At 59.9% G+C, this 19,565-nt stretch overlaps 2 protein-coding genes across 7 annotated transcripts in view; one reads left to right on the top strand and one right to left on the bottom strand.

Annotated features, from left to right (window-relative positions):
• The window catches only part of BCOR (BCL6 corepressor), an 83,398-nt gene extending 71,456 nt beyond the window's left edge, over window positions 1-11,942 (bottom strand). For all 4 annotated transcript variants that reach the window (XM_064473232.1, XM_064473266.1, XM_064473272.1 and 1 more), the window contains exon 1: window positions 11,685-11,942. The gene's annotated coding sequence lies outside the window, so the exon portion shown is untranslated. The remainder of the gene's footprint in view (window positions 1-11,684) is intronic.
• LOC135317295 (uncharacterized) lies at window positions 15-18,578 on the top strand. Of its 3 annotated transcripts, none has more exons than XR_010376304.1 (4): window positions 15-387; window positions 2,210-2,386; window positions 6,992-7,049; window positions 18,078-18,578. XR_010376304.1 is itself a non-coding variant. In XM_064473283.1 (4 exons), exons 1-4 carry the CDS (start codon window positions 160-162, stop codon window positions 18,499-18,501), a joined length of 915 nt encoding a protein of 304 aa, XP_064329353.1. In that variant the 5' UTR covers window positions 15-159; the 3' UTR covers window positions 18,502-18,578. The 3 variants fall into 3 exon arrangements, 1 of the variants encoding a protein (XP_064329353.1); XM_064473283.1 differs by having other exon boundaries at window positions 6,992-7,077; XR_010376305.1 differs by lacking the exons at window positions 6,992-7,049; window positions 18,078-18,578 and adding an exon at window positions 2,567-3,026.
• Window positions 18,579-19,565: the final 987 nt, after the last annotated feature.

Below are 19,565 nucleotides of genomic sequence, written 5' to 3'. Positions count from 1 at the left end.
TCACAATAACATGCCATCCGCCAGCCAGCTCCGAGGCTAACCTCACCTCCCTGGCGCCCGGCCAGCCCGCCTGGGCCCGGCCATGCGGGGAGAAGCCGCGGCTCCGCCCGCCGGGGAGGCTGCACCCCGGCTTGGGGCTGGCTGTACCCCGAGCCGGCGATGGGGCGCAGGCTCCGGCTGCATCCCAGCTTGCGGCTTGGTCGGGGACGGGTTGGAGCGAAACTCGGGGCTGGGGCTGCTGCACCCCACTTGGGGCTGGGGCAGGAGTTGCCGCACCCCAGCGAGAGCAGGGGCCGGAGCTGGCCGCGTCCCCGGGACGGGGCGCGGGGGAGAGCGCGGTGTCCTCGCTGTGAGCGGCGGGGTGGGGTTTTCGCCCGGGGACCGCAGGTGCGGGGCGTGTGTGGGTGGTGTCGGCTTCGGGGCGGCGGGGGGGTTGGCGGGGGAGCCCCGCGTCTCCGGGAGCGACGTCCGGGCGCGGAGAGGGAAGGGAGGGGGGCACGGACACAGCCGCTTTAAAATGGCTGAAAAGGGTGTCCCCGGGCATCCCTTCCCCGATAGCAGCAGCGGCGAACCCCGCCGCCCCGAGCACCGCGGCCGCCTGCGGCAGCCCCGGCTGGTTACGGGGAACAATGAGCTACCGCCGGCGCTCCCCGTGCTTCCCGGTTACCGGGGCCGGCCGGGGGCAGCGCCGCGGGAGGCGGGCGGGGGAGAGGGAGGCTGGAGCCGGCCAAGTGGCCCCCGCCCCCGTCCCGTCCCCCCGCAGCCCGGCGGAGCGAACGTGCCGTTTAATCCCTTTATCCCCGCTCGCTGGTGGCGGTGGGAGCCGCCGGGCCGGGAGCCACCCGCCAGCCGCCCGGGGAGGCGACGTGCTGGCTCCGTGGCGCAGATGTCGCCGGGTGGGAGCAGAGAGCTGATCCCCACTGGCACCACCTTCACGACGGTAGCAGCCGGGGGGGCACGGCGCGGCCCCCGGGGACCCGGGCACGGCTTGGTCGCGCATCGCAAGTGGTGGTGGGGGATCCTCGCCCTCGGGACCCCCCCGAGAGTTCCCTGCCGTCGGGTACCGGAGCCGTGCCCCAGCACCCCGCCCGGGGCGCCGCGGCCCCCGTATCCCCGCTGCCGGAGCAGGCCTCGCTGCCTTCCCGCGGGGGCACGGACTGCGGCCTCCGCTTTCCCCGGGCCTCCCCGGGAGAGGCGAGGAGCAGCCCCCGGTGCGGTGCCCAGGTTGGCCGGCCGCCGCTCGGCTGCCCGTGCTCCCAAATCCGGCAATTATGCAAATGGCCGGGATGTTCTCCCCTTTGATCTGAACTTCCTCGGAATGATCCTTTCTCATTACGGAGCATGAAAATGCCTCTCGGATGTGTAAAGTGAAGTACAGAGCTCCTTTCATCCCCTTTTGTTACCCGCACCGGGCTCGCCTCTCCAGCCCCGCATTCCCCAAACGCCGGGAACGGGGGAAGGAAAGGAGCTCCCGGGGGGAGGCGGCGGGACGTGGGAGCAGCCCGGGCTGCCGGTTGTCATGGCGAGGCCAAGCGTCTTCCCAAGTTATGTGCGACTAATGGGTTTGTGCCCGGCTCGGCTCCGGGTTCACCTTCCCCCCCATCATCCCCCCACTGCTCGGCTCCCCGCCCGCTCTCCGGGAGACAGCGGCGCCCCGGTCCCCCCGGCCGGTGGCCCCGCCGAGCTGCTCGCCCAGCCCCGGTGCCCCGTCTCCCCGGGTTCGGTGCCTGCACATCAAACGCTGCGGGCCTTAGAAGAGGCGGAGGGAGGGAGGGAGGGGGTGAGGAATCCCACCGACGGGAGCGCAGTCCCCGAGCGACTTTAAACTCCATCTTTTGTTGCGCTCCTCGCCACCTCTTGTTTCAGTTTTGATAACCGAGACTAACGAGGCACTGAATGTATCATAGGTTTGTAATGCCCACGCAACCGTGGATACGATTTTCAAGACTCCCGAGAGCCATGGCTGGGATTTTTTATCTTCTTCCCCTCCGCCACACACCACCACCACCACCGCCCCTCCCCCCCCTCAAAAGAGATATTAAGAAAGTTTGTGGTGTCTTGAAAACTACTGCTCCTGTGTAAGAAAAGCGTTCTGGCCGTTTGCTGGAGGCCATTTTATGCAACCTCGAGGAGGTTAATCGCTTGCATAATTTCAGGAATTCCAGGTGTCTGCTTAATACCTCGTTCCCTTTCCCTGTGATTCATTCAGACCAGCCAGGAGCTCCGCAGGCCAAGCACTCCTGTGACAATGGATTCCCACCTATCCCAGGGGCCTGCACTAGAAAACGGATGGACTTCTTCCCTGCTCCGCTCATGCATGGTGAGGAGAGAAACCCTGCAATGTGTCTATGAGACGCAAAGGGATGCACGTGAAGGAGCGCACAGGGTAAGGGGGCTACCCAAAGTACGTACGTTATTTTATTTTGCTGGGATTTAAGATTGCGTCGAGAGAAGCATCAGTAGATGTGGCCTTAATGAAATTGTGCCGCTGCAAAACAAAGCTGAGCAAATGGGAGAAGGAGAATTAGTTGAACTGTTCAAAATATGTTGTCATGTTTGTTAACAGATGCTTAACTCTGGTGCCTAACAAGCTCTTGGAAAAGAAGTTTTATTAATGAAGAAAAAAAAAAGGCAATCCCCCTGCTTGCTTACAATTAAATGATGACAGCTTATAATGCATTCCTTCAAGACCTCCAGTAATTTCGGGGCTCAGGGGACTTGAAATACCTAATTCATAGATTTTTTTAAAGCAAGAACGGACCGTTGCGATCAGCTGGTCTGACCTGCTACATATCATGGGCCAGTGAATTTCAGCCAGACGTTCTTGTATCAGACTCATAAATTCTGGCTGAGCTTTTAGCCTGGCATCCAATCTTGCTCTGAGGACTTTTAAGTAACAGAAAACCCACTGCTTGCCTCAGTTGTTCCAGTCGTTATGTCCCCTCACTGGTTTAAAAAAAAACAACACAAAACAGCGCACCTATTTCTGCTCAGAATTCATAGAGCTTCATTTTCCAACATAGGATCTCATTATGCCTTTGTCTGCCACATTAAAGAGATCTCTACTATCAGAAATCTCCCCATAGAGACACTTAGGGCACTTAAAGACTATGATCAAACCAAGTCATAGCCTCCTCTTGGATAAATTAATAGATGGGATTTCTTTAGTCTTTTGCAGTGAGATGCGATTCCCAGACCTTGAATCACTCTTGTAGCTCTTTTCTGATCCCATATTAATTTGCCAATGCACTTTTAACATGCGAACACCACAACAGAGCCGGACACAGTATTCCAGCAACGGTCTTGTTCATGTTGGAAGCATTAATGGCATCATTAAGTTGTTTAAAACCCTATGCAGATTACCTTTATAGATAGCCTTAGCAATACTGACTTTATTAAAACCCCATTTAAAAAGTCACCTGTCTTCATGCAAACTAGTGTTGTTCATCAAATTCACAGCACTGAGCACTGCTTGACCAAACCACAGAGCCAGCTTAGTTTTTGCAGCTGGGGCTTTTTCAGTGCTCTGTCAGCCCTAGCTTTCAGTAGGGCTTCATATGTTTTTTTCTTTTACCTGTAAGAACAACTGCCGCATGTTCTCACAATGGCACTAGTCCTGGCTGTGCACTAACAGAGAAACGCATACACAGAGCTCCACTACACCGTTCCTTCCCCCTCTCCTCCGGTGCCAAAGCCCCCAGTTAAGTTCCAGCGTGACTCGGAGTAGTTCAGTCAGCGGCCATGGTGGGGCTCAGTTTTGAGACACTCCTCCCCAGATAGTTCACAGGCAGTTTCCATTACGGCTTCTTCAACCACGGCAAACAGTCTGCTGTCACACCCGTGCCCATTCCCCATCCACCTTCACATGAACCTCTGGTCCAATAGATGGACAGTAAGCAGGGTAGAGCTGTCCCACTAGATACCAGATGAAACCTGCCCTCTGATAAAGAAACAGGAGCTGTCCTGCCTCGGCCCATCCATTTTTCAGCCTGTCTCAGCTTCTGGGATAGCCTTGCTATGCAACAGCATTGTGGAACTGCAGGGTCTCAGAGGACCAAGGTCTGTGCATTGCAGAAGCATTAACCACCCTGCTCCAGTACCTTCCCAGCCTCTGGTCTTCTTGAGCTACACCAGGAAACATTGCATGCAGTGAGTGCCATCTCACTGGATACTGCAAGCCTGGACTCTGCTCTGTGTGAGAGGTGGCCTGAGTTGTAGCCGAGATGCCCTGGATTATTTGGGTGAGAGAGGCTCCCAAAAGCCTCAGCTGTAGCTAGGGCTGTGTGTGCTGGGCCTCATATAATGAGGGTGCAACAGTCTGGGCCCCAAAGGTCTCTTTCCATATAATTTATCCTCAAAAGCAGAAAATCGCACAGGACAGACATGGTCTTGGAAATGGCTGGGCCTGAGCTTCGTACGTGGTCCCTGTGCTTCCTAGAAGGGCTCACACCTGAGCGACACTCCTTTATTTATTTTCTCCCAAATGGTAGGTCTTTTTCCATAGTCCCAGCTGGAGACTGACATTAACCATGATGTCATGGTCATGCATCAGACCAAAGGTGCTATTCCTGCCAGTGGCATTCAGACTGGCCCACAGTGTCTTCTGGCTCGCTCAGTTCCCCAGGCTGTTCCCACTGACATCTCTGCCCTAACAGAGGTTGTGGCACATGCTGGAGACTGGGTGACCATAGTGGGCCTGCACTGTGGGCACCTTGTAATGGGAAAGCAGCTACGACCTGCCCGGGAAAGCTGTTCCCCATACAGGAGTGATTCTCAATCCGCACAGAGCTGATTAAGGGACTCGTACACCACTTTTTCTGCTACTGCCTCCAGGGACATGGTGCCAATACAGCGTAAAGCCTGTGCAGCATTTTTGCCCTGGGGTGAACTATGATGAAGTTCATGTCATTTTAGAGGCTCCGGAAGCTGCTACTGCAACACCTGGAGAGGCCCAGCCTGCATGAACCAACACCAAGAGGAGGGCAGCACAGCATTAATGGTTAAGTTGCTTTTGGGCATATGCCCCACCTCACGTTCTGTGCCAGGCAGTCACACCACAACTGCCCCTTTAAGTTTAAATTATCCACAAAAAAATTATTTTTCCCATGACACATGGCACAGCCTTCCTGTCCTACTAGTAGCAGCCCTCCCTTTGTTTATACTTTCCACGTGCCCTCATTTTACCGAGGCACGTAGGCTTGCCCTCTCTCTTCCTATGACTTATACTTTCCTACCTCAGAGAGCAGATATATCAGAAGATATATCTGATGGCCTGGTTTATGGATATCTTCTCATACAATTGGCATCACTCCTTCCCAAAACCACTGCTTGATAGCCATAGGGTTAAAATCAAATCCTCCGTTAGCCCCAACCATGAAAAAGCAAGTGCAGAGAAGTCACCTTTGTTATAACAAAACACCCTTGAGTTGTATTTAATTCAGCGCATTATCCTCACTCGCTGTACCAAAATGCAATTTATAATTTTAAAAAGCAATAATCATTCAAACCATCAGACCTGCAGCTTTGAGGCACTGCGTACTGCAGGATGGGATTGCTTCTTTTCTTTCTAATTTACCTGCAAGCGCACATTGCCCAGCCGCTCGTGACCACCTGCTCTTTCTTCCTTCCAGGCTGCTACAGCCAACTGTATTTGGGTCTGAGCAACTGTTTTGGGGTCTGCTCTCCTCTAACTCCCCGAGGGGTTTGTCATTAGTTTTCACGGAGAGCAGAACGAGGCTGTATGTGGAAAACCAATATTGACTTTTCCTTGTTTAAATATCATACATCAGAGGGGGGTCACGGGAGCCAAGGCCACCAGAAAGGGTTCCCCCACAAGCTATTATTTCCTTTTAAAAAGCACCAGGGACCCAGCAGTCTCCACTGGGCCTCACACCCGCATGTCTGCTCTTCTCTGAGAGCTGGCTGACTGCTGCCGGTGCCACTTAGCAAATACAGATGTTCAGGTCTTTTTCTTTCACCGCGGGTCTCACTCATCACTGTGCGGAGGCCTGGTACTAAATGAATGCCTCGTTTAAGCCCTCTTTTCAAGGCTATGCAAAATACACAGCCCGTTCACACTCACCTCAGCCTTTGCTTGCAAAAATCTACAGCACTTTCCTATCAAATTTGAAATAAATGGCATTCAAACTTATTTTAAAAATTAATTGAACCAATACATCAACAACTTGCATGTTTTCACAGCCTGCACGGCCCTCGCCTGGGAAATTAGAACTGCGGGAGGGTAATTCTGCATTTAAACCAATGGAGCTCTCTTTCCTGACAAGGTCGCCTTCACACTTTGTAAAGCCAAGCAGTCCTACCGGGCTTCAGAACAAGAGTGCTTGTTAGGTGTCCTGCACCTATGGCACGCCCAATCTCCCTGCCGGGAGGGCTTCCCTGGGGGGCTGTGAGGTTGTAATCCCTACATTGCACCAGCCAGTGCAATGCCGTTGGGGGGTACTTCTACACCCTACGCCCCGGATCCCTTCTCCTCCCAGTCATCCGAGTGGCACCGTGCCTGCTGTGCCTTACTCCTTGGGTTTTCCCTCTGTCCCCCACGTGAGAGCGCTTCACCCTGGGAGTGGGCAGGCTCTCAAGGTGAGATCGGACGCTGAGCTATGAAAAAGGGTGTTTGGGGACCGCTCGGAAAAAGGACCAGAGAAAGTGACAGAAGACATGCCCTTTCCCAGGGAGGGAACGGCTGCAGGATTTCTCTCTTTATCTAAACCCCTGAACGGATTTGCCGCTAAAAGAAAGATAATCCACATTATGTAGAAACAAAATTACATTCACATGAACACACGCATACAAACGCACACTGTTCTCTTCTAACTGCAGGACACGGGCTTTGGGAGCAGTGGCCTCAGAGTGCTGTGGCAAAGGAGCCCGTGACTGAAGCCGGGAGCTCGCCCGCCTCCTTGTACCACCGGCATCGCTCTGCTGGTCATCTGCCGTTGTAGTTTTTACAGTTTTGCTTCTCTTTTTTGGGCAGGCAGGAACAATCTCCTTCTGTGCATACAGAGCGCCCAGCACACTAAAGCGACTGCCAGGTAACGCAATACTCGCGAAGCCGGAAAGGTAAAATACCACTGAAATTTAGCGCGCGTCGATCCCCGCATTTATCTCTGCATAACCTGCGCCTTACGCTAGTCCAAAACTTTGCCCTGCGTTTTTTTTGTGTTTAGATGATAGCCACAGTACGTTAGACAATGCAAGGCAGAGTCATACCCCGAAGAGCCTACAAATCTAAACAGTGCCCAGACAGGCTGCATAAGCAGAGGTTACAAGAATACGAAGACATCATTTCAGTGGTCATGTAGAGGCCTTTAATAGTTTTTGCTGACAGGACTTTTGAAAGCATTTTTCCCCTTCTTGGGAGCGTTCTGGATGCGGTGAGGTGTTGGGAAGCGGTGAAAAAGAGAGACATATGACTTGACAAACTGTTACTGGGCGAAAGTCAAAGGTATAAGCCTGGCTGCAAGAAGGCCTGCAGGCTGGTGGGTATGGGGTGCCTGCAGCCTGCTACTACTGGCCAGAAGGGGCAGGGGCTACACACAGAGCCTGGGTGCGCCTGTGCTCCAAACTGAAGCAGCATTCATACCTGTCGGTGCCCCTGCCGATTTCTCCAAGCCATCAGGGTTTGCCCCTTCTGCTTTAGTAGTTTTCTCCATTGCTTTGTTTCTGAGGCTTAGCCATCCACCGCCACACAACAGCACTTCCAAGGAGATTTTAAAATGCCTTTGGGGCAGTGAGGGACAGCAGCAGGAGGACTATCTGAACCACTTTGGTCTGAGACATTTGGACTTAGATCCATCCAGGCGTTAATTCTGTGAAAGCCAGACAGGATCAGGCTGAAACTGGCATTACGCGCTGTTGGAAGCAAATCCAATTCACATAGTTTTAAGCACACGCAAACCATTTTCTGTGGGGACCTGGAGTGCTTTACAAGAGCACTCGAGGGACCAGGTGACTTTTAGCATGGTGAATTTCAGTAGTGTAACTAAGGCTTAGCGTTGTGGCCGTAGCCCTCCCTGAGGTAGGGATGACTGCAAAGGCCAAGCCAACAAGTTGGAATGGGTTTTTTTCCTTTTCCATTGCCACTGTATTTTCTTCCAGCTTCATGTTATGTATACTGCTTGAAGAGAAAAGCACTGTATCTTATCATCATGACACAAGCCTGTGTTTTTCTCCCCCTGCTAAAATGCTGGAGGTACCTAGTGAGAAAACAGCTCTGTGCAGAACCGACAGGGAGGTGCAGAGACCCTGGGGCCATTTTTGCCTACTGCTCTTCAGGTTGCTCAAAAGTTTCGATCTTGCCTTCAGTCAGTGAATAACAAGGCCCAGGGCTAGAAACAGTGGTGCCGTATAATACCTATGCAATATCTCCCCTGTCACAAGGCACAGACCCATCAACTACACCCAAACCCCATCATGCCCCTGGGAAATGGTTTCCAGCGTTGGTTTGCCACAAACCTTGCCCCAAATGCGGAAGAAGGACCTTGTCTCAAGCCAACCTGAAACAGTTGCATAGACAGACACATATCTGCTGTTGTCTCGTTCTTGCACTCTTCCTTCAGGTGCTTCCTTACCGTGGGAGGGGGTGTCCCCAAGCCCTCACTTACATGTACCTACAGGACGGCTTCCCAGACACAGCTTATATTCAGCTTTCCGCAGACAAGAGTTACTCTGACATCTTCACACACACACAGAGGGAACTTTCTGAATGCCGTGTACGTGGTCTCTTGCTCTCCCGCTCCCTGGCTGACCAGGGCTGAGCCTGCCCACACATGTGCCACCATGCTCTGCCCAGGGTCTGTCCCCATCTCCCGCTCCTTCCACAGCTCCGACACCAGCCACATCTGCAGCACAGAGCAACCACTTGAGGTGCAACAAGGGCACATGAGTCATTTTTCTCCTAGCCAGCCCTGTCTGCTGTGCTCCAGCAGGAGTGACACGGTGCTCTTGCTCCTGGTTCTTAAGCAGTGCTCAGAGGGCAGGTTATAGATTTTTGTCTCTCTGGCTTTTGGGCTTAGGAGTGGTGCTTTGTACTCGGCAGGCCTTGCTGCCTGCTTGGCTGTGCAGGCTGCTGGCTTGCTGCTTTCCCCCTTCTCTTCCCCTGCTGTCCCCAATGCATTAAAATCTCCTCCGGGCCAAGGAGCTGGTAGGGAGGGGTGAAGCAGGCAGGCTAGGTGAGACACTGGGGCTGGGAATTCCCCCAGGGTGCTGGCGACAAGCAGAAAAGTAGCTGGCCTGCTCTGCAAACCCAGGGCAGTCGGGAGCAGGGGGTCTCGAGCAGGGAGGTGTCACTTACATGACCCGGGGCTACCATCGGGTCGGGGTGGGGTGGGGGGACCAACCACCACGGCTGGCGCCTGTGGGGCACCCGCGGGGCCGGGGCATGGCTCGCTGCAGGGCGAGCCATCACTCCCTGCCCCACGCCGTACTTCACGGCCTCCGCCGGGACACGGGCACGTCGCACTGGGACGTCGTCCGGCGCCGCGGTCCTCCAGGCGACCCGACCCCGTTGGAGGCCCGGGGCTGCCCTGCCCCACTGCTGCCCGCACCAGCCCCGGCCCCGACGCTGCGGCCCGGCCCGGCCCGGCCCCCCTCCCCCGGGCCTGCGAGGTGGCGCTGGCTCGGGGCAGCGGGTGTTCCCCGGGCTGCGGGATATGGCCTAAATCGGCCCGACTCACAGCCCCGGCGGTGCACGTCAACCCTGTCGTGGGGGGAACCCGCGACGTCCCGCTTGGCTGAGGGGGTGGGGGCCTGCAGAAAATACCGAGCGCGTGCTTGGACTGCATCAATGGTATTTATTTTGATTGTCCCTTGGCTATAAGTTCTATCGTTCCCCTTTGTTTTATAGCTGCTCAAGTTTACTTGCAGAATTAAGACAGATTTTGGGGGGAGGGAGAGGAAGGGGGTAGGAAGCCTTTGTTCTCCGGAGTGTGCTTGTCTTACTTTTGCATCATGTGGCCTGAGCGCCCCCCCCCCCCCCCCCGCCCCGACCGTATTTACTCTATCTCGAGTGAGCCCTTTGAAGGAGAGGGCAGAGTCGTCGTCGTTAACCCTCTGCGCGCCTGCTCGGCCCTCCGCCGGCAGAGCCCGCCTTCGGCGGAGACGCAGCGGGTCCCGAATCCCACGGCCGCGGGTGTCGCCTTGACGGAGGACATCGGTGTCCCTTCCCCCCTCAAAACAAACGCCACGGCGCCCGTCCCGCGGCCGGTCTCCGCGCCAGCCGTGCGCACCAGGAGCCGGCGGCGGTGGGCCTCTCGGAGAGAGCCCGGGGATACCCCCTTGATCACTAGCAGGCTAGCCTGCTTAACATGAGGTTGGAGATGCCTACAAACTCGAAACAGCTGCCGGGCTTTGCTCCGGCCTGCCTGCTAAAATACGCCGATCTCCTTTTAATCTGTTTCATATTCACAAATTAAGCACTTAGCCTAGGTAATAAATCATGAGGCAGTTTACGAGGCTAGCAGGAGACAAACAAGTGGAAAGGGAAAACAATCGCCTAAAAGTGCATTCAATGGAACTGGAAAGACGCGCTCGGATAAACCCAGCCCGCGCTCCCCCGGGGCGGCGGCAGCAGCACCCCGCGGCCCCGGCCCAGCGCGGGGGAGGGTCCCGGGGCGGGGCGGGGGGTCCCGGTCAGGCCGGCAGCGCCCGCACTTTTCCGTACCGCGGGGCTCCGGACCTGCCTTTGTCTCCCCGGGTACCGGCCGCCCGTATCGGCTCCACCTGGGAGAGACTCTCCCGGCAGCCGGCCTGGAAATAATTCGGGCTGGCGATAACGTCGTCTCGCACGCACACACACCGGCTCGGCCTCGGTGGGGCCGGGGGGGAGGGCGGGGACGCTGGAAAAAAATAAAGCGCGGGCTCGCCTCACAGCGGAGCCGCTCGCCAGCGTCCGTGGGGGACGTGGCGCTACCCGGTGTCCCAGGGGAAGGCGGCCCGGAGAGCTGCCAGGGGCTCCGGAGCGCACATGCCTGGCCGCTTTCCCCCGGTGCTGCCGGGCAGCTGGAAAGTAGGGCTTTGGCTGCCGGCGGTGTCCTCCTTTCCGGGATGGCGGGTGGAGGGGAGCACCCCGGTTGGCGAGGGACAACCCTCCCAACCCCCCCGCCCCGGTTGCGCCACTGTCACGCTCACGGCGGGAAGGGGCGGCGCGGGCGGAACGGGGCTCCGGAGGGCAGGGCTCACCTCGAGCCCCTCGGCTCCTGCGGCGAAAGAGGGGAACCGGGAGGCGGGCGATCCCACAGGAGTGCCGGCCGGGCGCTGCCGGGGGGGGCCGGGGCGCTGCTGCCCGCGGCGGCAGCCCGGGACGCGCCGGCGTTTTCCCCGGAGGTTCTTCCCGGGAGATTCGCCCGCCACCCCGGGGGACGCAGGCGAAGACCCCAAGACAAAAGACCCGGCGCTAAGACCCCTCCTGGCAAAGGCGCAGCCAGCCGAAAGTATTTCAGCAGAGACTTTTCTCTCCCCCCCGCCCCTCCGCGGGGCTCCGCGCCGAACCCAGTCGTGGCAGCGGGGCCGCGGCCGGCTGCGGGAGGGGGGAGCGGGCAGGGGAGGGCGTGCGGGGCTGGCGGCGGCGGGAGGGGGGGGCGGAGGGGATAGATCGGAGTATCCCCCGGGAGAGGTGAGGCGGGGAGCGGTGATTTAAAGGGACTCCCGCGAAACGGAGCGACACAGACCTGCGGCCGTCCGCCGAGTGCAGTCTGCCGAGCTGCGGGTGCGAAGAGGCGCTGTCAGGGGTTATTTATCTCTCGCCGGAGCGGCGGCTCCGGTCCCCGCATCGCCCGCCCGCCGGTAACAATGGCAGCGGCCGGCGGCTCTCCACGCGCCTGGGCGGCGGAACGGATGGCGGAAGATGCCGCCGCGCTCCGCTCAGACGGGCTGGCTCATGCATCCCTCTTGGCCACAGCCTCTCGCTACTGCCGCTCCGCCGAGAGAGCTCTGGCCCGCTTTCCCCCCCCCTTCCCCGCTCTCCACCTCCCCCCCGCCCGCCCTTCCCCAATTTTCCATTTTCAGGACTTTGGCGCAGAGCCAGAAATGTCAGGAGGGGATGAAACTTGACACAGAGATCTCAACCCGGAGCGATTTCCTCCCGCCCCCCCCCCCCCAACCTCCCCCGCCTCCGTCCCCAGCCCCTGAGTTAACTTGAAGATAGTTTGGCCATATTTCAGTTTGAAAAGAAGGGGAAATTGCAGGTCACTGGTGCGTGGTCGGGCCGGGTGCATTTTTTTAATTTAAAACGGTAGACACCGAGGCCTGAAAAGCATCTGCAGCCCGTGCACTTTAACTGCTCCTCCCGGCCGCGGCGCGGTTAACCCCTGTGTGCCCCGGCCGCCAGCCCAGCGCTGGCGGCATCTCTCGCCCGGGGGGGTGGGGGGACTTCGGTCCCGCCCGGGCAGCGAGCCCGTTTTGGGCGGCCGGGGCGACGGGGCCTTGCGCTGCACTAGCCCGGCTCCCCCTCCTCGCTTCGCCACCAAACGTCGGGGCCGGGTGGTACCCGTCGGCAGGGTGAGGCCCCCCCCCGGCGCGGAAGAGTGGCCAAGCGACAAGCAGGTCGTTGGGGGGAGTGTCACTCCCTCCCCCGCCCCCCCGGCGGTCCCCGCGGAGCCGGGCACCGGGAGGGATGCTCGGCTGCTCCCTCCGCCCCCGCTCTCCCCCTCCCCGCGAGGGCTCCCCTCGCCCCTGGCCAGCTGGGCGTGCTGATAAGGGCAAGCAATGGGCGGGGGGGGGAAGGAACGCAAGCAGGGAGTTGGGGTGCGGGAGGGAAAGCTCCCGAAACGAGGAGCGCAGGGAGCGGAGCCCGAGCTAACTCCGGGGAGGATGCCTCAGCACTTTCTCTATTATGCATTTCCAGCACAAGGAAAGCTAATTCCTCCGCTGAGGGCCTCAATCAGGCATTTATTTGACACTCATGATGCATGAACGGCTAAACACTAGTCTAAGCGGAGGATCAGCCGCTAGTTTATAGCTCGCGAGGTTTTTTTTGATGCAGGTGAATTATGTTGATCTCTGAATGCTTCGTATTCCTGGGGGGGGCGAGGGGGGGAAGAAAAGAAGGGGGGGAGCGCGGGCGAGAGTAACTTCTTCAAGATCTTCTCACAGACACACGGCAAATTCTCTGGCCGGGAGGTTCGGCTGGCACCCCTCCCCACGGCCCTCTCCTGACCCCCGGTCTTCCCCTGCTGTCCCCCCGTCGCCCCTCCGCCCTGAGTGCGGGCCCCGCTGAGCCCGGCACCCATCCCATCCCGGCCGGGCCGCGGGGCCGGGCCTCTCCACGCCGCAGCGGGGAAACGCTCCCCCGGGGGCCGAAGGCGTAACATGGAGCGGGGAGAGTCACGGAGACAACATGGAGGGGGGAAGAAGAGGAAGAGGAGGAGGAGGGGAGAAACCATATGGAGCAGGAGGGAGGGACGCGACGCGGAGCGAGGGAGCCGGGGGAGCACGGGAAGGAGCGGGGAGCCGGGCGGTCTCCGGGGCGCTGGCCCCGGCGGGGGCTGGGGGCACGGGGGGGTGGGGCGGCCTGGCCCTGCTGCCCCCGCTCCCGGGGCCCTGTCCTTCCTCCCCATCTCCCCCACGCTTATCCCAGGCACTGCCTTTTATCCCCCCCCACCCCACCCCCCGTGGAGAATGTATTTTTAATTCCCCCCCCTCCTGCTGGCCTCTTTCCAACTGTTGTTCCAGGACCGAAAAAAATAACAATTAAGTAGGAGTCATGTCTTGTGACTTGCACAATCTCTTCTAACGCCTGAGTTCAATTTTACACAACATTTAATACAAATATTAAAAATCAATATATCAAGGGGGTTGTTAATGAAATGTTACAGTGAGTGTGTGTCACCAGATACAATTTCGGTGGGAAACGTGTCTGATTTAGCAAAAGCTGAATGCGGTTATATTCTTTATCCTCCTGCTAAAAACAAAAGATAAAGGTGTTCATTAAATCATATCAAATCGAATTAAACTCTATTGGCGGGTCCCTCCAGCAGAACAGAAGTCTGAAAAGCAGGGGATGGAAAATGAATCTCAATGCATCTCTTGACAACGGAACAGGAATCGGAACGCATTAAAAATAAATCAGAGCGCTGCTGTAGGTCACAACACAAGGATTAGACTGTACTGGAATAGTGGGACGGGAGACAGAAAGGCTGAGACTACCCTGCAGGTACACCCCGGCACTAGAAGAGGAAGCCAGGTTTTTTAAGGGATAGGTGACGCCAGGTCTGCAAGAGGCAGTCTTTGTCCCAGTCGGGCTGCTTCTCCATCGCCCCTTCCCTGGCTCTCGGGACTGCAGTGCGCCCCAGCTCCTCGGCGTGCTGCAAACTCGGCATTGTGCAGGCTGGTGGCTTTAACTGCCCCCCCCTTCCCCCACCCACCCACCCCCACCACCGTCCCCTGCTTTTTGCACCGTTCCCTTTCCTCCACCCTGGCTCCGCCGAGCTGCCCTCCGTTAGCTCGGCCTCTCGCCCTATTCAGCTCTTCCCCGTGACCCCTCTCAGCCCTTGCAGGAGTCCTTGGGAGACGTCTGCGGAGCGATCTGCCAAAAAGCTGGCAGCTGCCGGGTGGCGAGGCGCGGGAGCGCCGCTAACAGCCGCCGCCGCCCTGCCCGGCGCCCGTCCCGGTCGCAGCCCCCGTTGTCTGCGCGTCCAGCTGCGAGCCCTGCGCTGGCGGGGGGGGGGCTCTGCTCTCCACCCCGCTCTGGGCCTGGAGATGATGGTGACGATGGAGCAGCAATGGGAGCCCAGGCCGCGGGCCCGTGGGAACTTGGGGTGCGCGGCTCTTACCCCGTACCCCCTTCCGGCGTACCGGGGCCCCAGCCTGGGCCGTGCTCGGGTGGGAGCCGAGGGCCGCGGCGAAGGGTGCTCCCCTGCCCCCCGCCGTGCTGGCAAAGGGCTGTGACCGCCGGGGCGGGGATTGCCGTCCTCTCCCCGCGCCCTCGTCCAGCTTCCCCGGGCTTGGACTTCGCTCTCGGCTACCCTGCCCCGGCTCCCTTCTCCCTCCTCTCCTGAGGGCACGCCGACCAGCCCCTTCCCCCTCCCGGGGGCGGCGGGACTTTTCCGGCCCGGTTTGGCGGGGGGTGCTAAAGAGAGGGCTGCGCCCGCCGAGCCCTCCTCGGGCAGAGGGGCTGCACGGCTCCTGCTCAGGTGGGGGCCACCTCTCGCCCCGCGTGGGCCTACAAAGAGGTTTGGGGAAGGGACCTGTGGGGATGGCCAGCTGAGGAACGGACACACACGCACACCCCCGCCCTCCCCAGCAAGACGCAAGGCTTCAGTCCCGCCTGCGGAGCCGGGAGGGAGGCGGCGGCGGCAGGAGGCAGCGGGGAGGCTGAGGCGCGGCAGCCGGGAGTGCTCGGCACCGAGCCCGGAACGCGCGGCGAGAGCGGGAGCGCGACGCCCCCGCGGTGCGGAGAGCGGGGCCGGCACCGCCGGGCCCTGCCGACCCGGCGGCGGGGCGGGAGTCCCGGCGGGCACCGCTGGAAACCCCTCCGGCAGGCGCCGATCCGCCGCTTCGCGATCCCTCTCGGGGCCGGCCGTGCCGAACGGCAGCGGTTAGGCGTGCAGCAGCGACGGAGCGCGATAACCGCGGGGGCCAGCCACCCTTTGCCCGCTGCCAGCCGGGCGGCAGCCTCCCCCCGGCCCCGCCGCCCGGCCCGCTCCTCTCCCGCGGCGCGGGAAGCCGGCGCGCCGCCCCCGGGGTCGCGGAGCGGAGCGAGGTGGGGGGCCCGGGTGGGGAGGGTGTGGGATGTGGGGGGGTGGGAGGGAGGAGATGCTCGCCGCGGCGGCTCCGTGCGCGGCTGCATGCTGGTTCCAGGGACCGTGCCGCGGGCTCCTCTAGCCGGGAGCGCAACTTCTGCTCCGACCTGAAGTCGCAGCTCCTCTGTTTGTTTATTTCCCCGGCCGCGGTGGCCGGCTGCCAAGCACGCCGACCTTGCCTATTAAAAACCCATTTTTCTTGCCCTGCGCGGAGCAGCAGTTTGCTCGCCGCGCTCCGCTGTTCCGTTAAAATCAAGCGCTGCAAAGTCTGCCCGGGGGTGCCCGGGGGAGGGGGTGATGGGGGTGGAGCGCTGCCCGCCTCACGCGTCCCGCCCGGGGCCGGCGCGGTGTCGCGGGGCGCCCCCCGGCACAGCCCGCTCCCGCGGCGACCGCCGCCCGCCGTGCCCCGGGACGGCAGCGGGGCGGGGTGACCGCCCTGGCTCCCCGGCCAAGCCATTTCCTGCCCTCCGGAGCCGCGGCCCCTCGCCGGCGGCCAAGCGGTAGCTGGGTCTGGCTGGGGGACGGCGGGCAGCGGGGCCGGCCGAAGAGGAGGCGGCGGCGGCGGCGGGCTGGAAAAATCCACACGCGGCGGCGGTGGCGGAGGGCAGCGGCTGATCCCACTAGCCGCGCCGAGCCGGAGCCGGGCTGAGCCGGCACAGCGGGGTCACCGCTGCCCGGGGCGCCCCCGGAGCGGTGGGAGGGCGATGCGATACGATGCTCCCCCCCCGCCCCCCGGGGCCCCTCGCCCTCATCGGCCCCGTCAGGCGAAGAGGGCGGCGGGGGCCACGTCGCTGCCCACCCCCAGCGGGGCGGGAGCCCGGGGGCTTTGTGCCGCTGGGCGCCCGGGGCCGTTTCGCCTCGCCGCTTTGTTCGGCGGCGGCACTGGCCGCCGGGACACGCTCCGGTCACGCCGCCCTGGCCGGACCCGGCTCGCAGCTCCCTCGGTCTGGGCACTGCCCCGCCGCTCCGAGCCTCCTCCCCGAGACACCCGAGGGCGGCCTCTCTCCCTTCTCCTCTAGGACGATCTAAAAGTCGTCCGAAGCAAGCTGCTTTTAGAGCAGATACAACAATAAAGTATATTGAAATAAGTCTGCGGTTGGTGAGTTTCCAGCGATACTTAATGGCACTCGCGGTAAACAGTCCCTCTCTGTGCTAGCGGGGAAAATCATCCAGACACAAGCACATTCCACCCTCTTTAGGGCTCCCTGGCTGTTATTATAGTTATTGCATTACTCTGGTGTAAGCCTTTTGTAACTAAGCTTCTATAAAGCCCCGCTTACAAGCACCCTGATTAGAATTTTCCTTGCCAGTAACCAAAGGCCACCCGCTTTCCAGTGCTATACAGAGGGAGCCGTCAACAGCCACCCCTCTGAATGTACGCTTTGTTCCTGGCAACAAGGAAACGAGTGGGCTTCTATTGGGGAGAATGCAACCCTTCTTTTAAATATCACTCAGCGAGAGCTGATGGGGCACCGGGCTCCGGAGGGGCCGCGATGGAGGGAGAGAGACGGAGTGGGGTCAGGGGAGCGCGGAGTGGCCGAGCCCTAAAGCTACCCACGACGCAGCTGCCACTCAGCCGACGGCCGGAGGATCATCTGGCTGATCCCGGCTCACGGGCGGGTGGGGACGGAGCCGGGGCCTGGATGGAGAAGAAAACGAGGACGCCAGATCATGGTTTCCCAGCGGCGTACGCCGCCCCGGCTTCCAGCTCCCCAGGCACGGGGCGGGCAGTGGGGCCGGGGTGGGGGACACGGGACACCCGGGAGCAGGGGACGGACACCACCCTCCGAGGGGCCCACCCGGCACACCAGCATCACCTGTCCCCTCGTCCTGCCGCAGCCCCTCCGGGGACGCTCGGTGCCCTGGGAAAGCAAACGCCAGGCGGGTTAGGACATCCCCCCATTACTGCACGCACGGCTTGGCTGCCAGGGACCCATCTCCAGGGGCGAGGAATCCCACGGGCGGTGGGGAAGGAGCCCGGCTCCCCTGGGGCGCTGCGGCCCATCCCGGCCCATCGCCCCCTCTGGCCCGCCGTGCCGGCAGGGAGCGGGCAGCCGGCCGTCCTCCCCCCCAGCGGGCTCCGCGGCCGTCCTGGCTATCGTGAGCGCCTGAGAGCCCATCTCGCCGGGTGTAAGTAATTACTGTGATATGTCCAACATGTAGGTTAGTGACATTACTAAGGAGGTGAGAGCTTGGCGCTCAGAGGGCCAAAATGCCGGGCTTTCGCTTTCATTCAGGATGTGTATAACACTGAGTCTTTTTCTCAGCTCGCCTGATTTTTAACTTCCTCTAAACCTCTTTTTTTTTTTCTTCTTTGCTCAGAGAGCAGCAACGAGAGACCGAGAGGAAACACGCTGCTGCTGTGCAAAATGTGGACCATGTGTGGGAACTATTTACTCAGAGTGCAACTGCAGGCACCAGGCGAGGGGCTGGCAGAGCTGGGGGGCGGTGGAGAGAGGCTACGTCTCTCTCGCACTTCCACCCCCCCCCCCCGTCTTCCCTAAAGCCAAACCACATCGCTGTGTGTGTAACGGTGCGTTTTACTGACTCCTCGCTGGGCGCGTGTGGGTTGGGGTTGGTTTTTTTTTTTCCCTCAGTCCAAGGCTTTCGCGATCTGCTTTTGTGCTCACCCACCTCAAGCCTCCGTGGGCAAAGGGTTAAATCTTCGGAGCCCTGCAAGGAAGCAGCTGAGTTTCAACAAAACAAAACAAAAAAAAGGGGTGAGAAGAAAGGAGTGGGAGCGTGAAGAAGCGGGCAGAGAGGGCTGCACTGTCCCCTGATCGTCCCTTTGGCTGCTGTAGAATAATAAAAATAATAACAATAATCCCCAGCCTTTCTTTTCTATTTGGATGTATCGGGAAGTGCCTCTGGCCTTGAAGCTCCCTATTACCTCTCTTCTTTCCCCCCCCGTCCTTTCCCTGGGAAGTGAGAAGAAAAAGGTCTGCAGCTGACAAATATTATCCATCCTTTTCATCGATCGGAGCATATACAGATGTGATAGCTTGATGTACACTGCAAACCGGCTGATCCATCGCTTTCTCCCTCTCTCGCTGGCTCTGGTTCGGCCCCCTCCTCCTCCTCCCCCTTTGTTCTCCCCCCCCCCCCGCCTTTCCCTCTCTTTAAATAGATTTCAAGGCGCTGCCTGTTGGAGAGCAGCTCTCCAGAGAGAGCGAGCTATTGCTTCGCTGCCGATAGCCTCCCCCCCTTCTCCGGTTTCCAAACAGAAAACAATCCCCGGCCCGAGGAACCTGTGCTGGGGCTGCAGGAAGGAGTTAAACCGGCCGCGGAGACCGAGATAAGGAGGCAGCTGCCTGCACGATCTCGTTCGAGCCTTGTGTAAAAAAAAAAAAGAACAACAAAAAGAAAAATAAAGAAAAATGCCACTCGGGGCTCCCCGTCGTGCAGAGTCACGTGGGGAAGGGGCAGTTTGCCCCGGGCCAGCGGCCGACCTGGCTCCTGGCTCCGACAGGAGCTTGCCCGGAGCCCCGGGCCGGCCGGCGGTGCTCGGAGCGGGCGGGCGGGCGGCTGGGAGGCGGCTGGCGGCGCGGAGCGAAAGGGTTAAGCCTCCCCTTCCACCGCCCTCCTCTCTCGCCAGAGAATAAGCGCTCGCACGAAGCGTTTCTGGGGAGGCAGGCTGCGAGCAGGCCTTTCGCCGGGGATCCATGGCTACCTCGCTGCCTGTCACCGAAACGACGGCCCTCCCCTGGTGCCCCGTGCGGTCAGTGCGGGCTGTTAGCAGGCACTTGCAATCAGTTTTTCGAAAGGTTAGCCAAGGTCCCCCGCTCTTGCAGACGGGAGGCATTACGAAAC

Source organism: Phalacrocorax carbo, chromosome 1, assembly GCF_963921805.1.
Source record: "Phalacrocorax carbo chromosome 1, bPhaCar2.1, whole genome shotgun sequence".
NCBI classification, from domain to species: Eukaryota; Metazoa; Chordata; class Aves; order Suliformes; family Phalacrocoracidae; genus Phalacrocorax; species Phalacrocorax carbo.
The sequence above is the reverse complement of the archived record's forward strand: the minus strand, read 5'-3'. Positions and strand labels throughout refer to the sequence as shown.

Coding starts and splice junctions, on each gene's coding strand:
- LOC135317295 (XM_064473283.1), top strand. CDS start 160: ATGGGGCGCAGGCTCCGGCTGCATCCCAGCTTGCGGCTTGGTCGGGGA. Junction 388..2,209: donor TTTTCGCCCGGGGACCGCAG/GTGCGGGGCGTG, acceptor TGATTCATTCAG/ACCAGCCAGGAGCTCCGCAG. Junction 7,078..18,077: donor ATACTCGCGAAGCCGGAAAG/GTAAAATACCAC, acceptor TTCTTTGCTCAG/AGAGCAGCAACGAGAGACCG.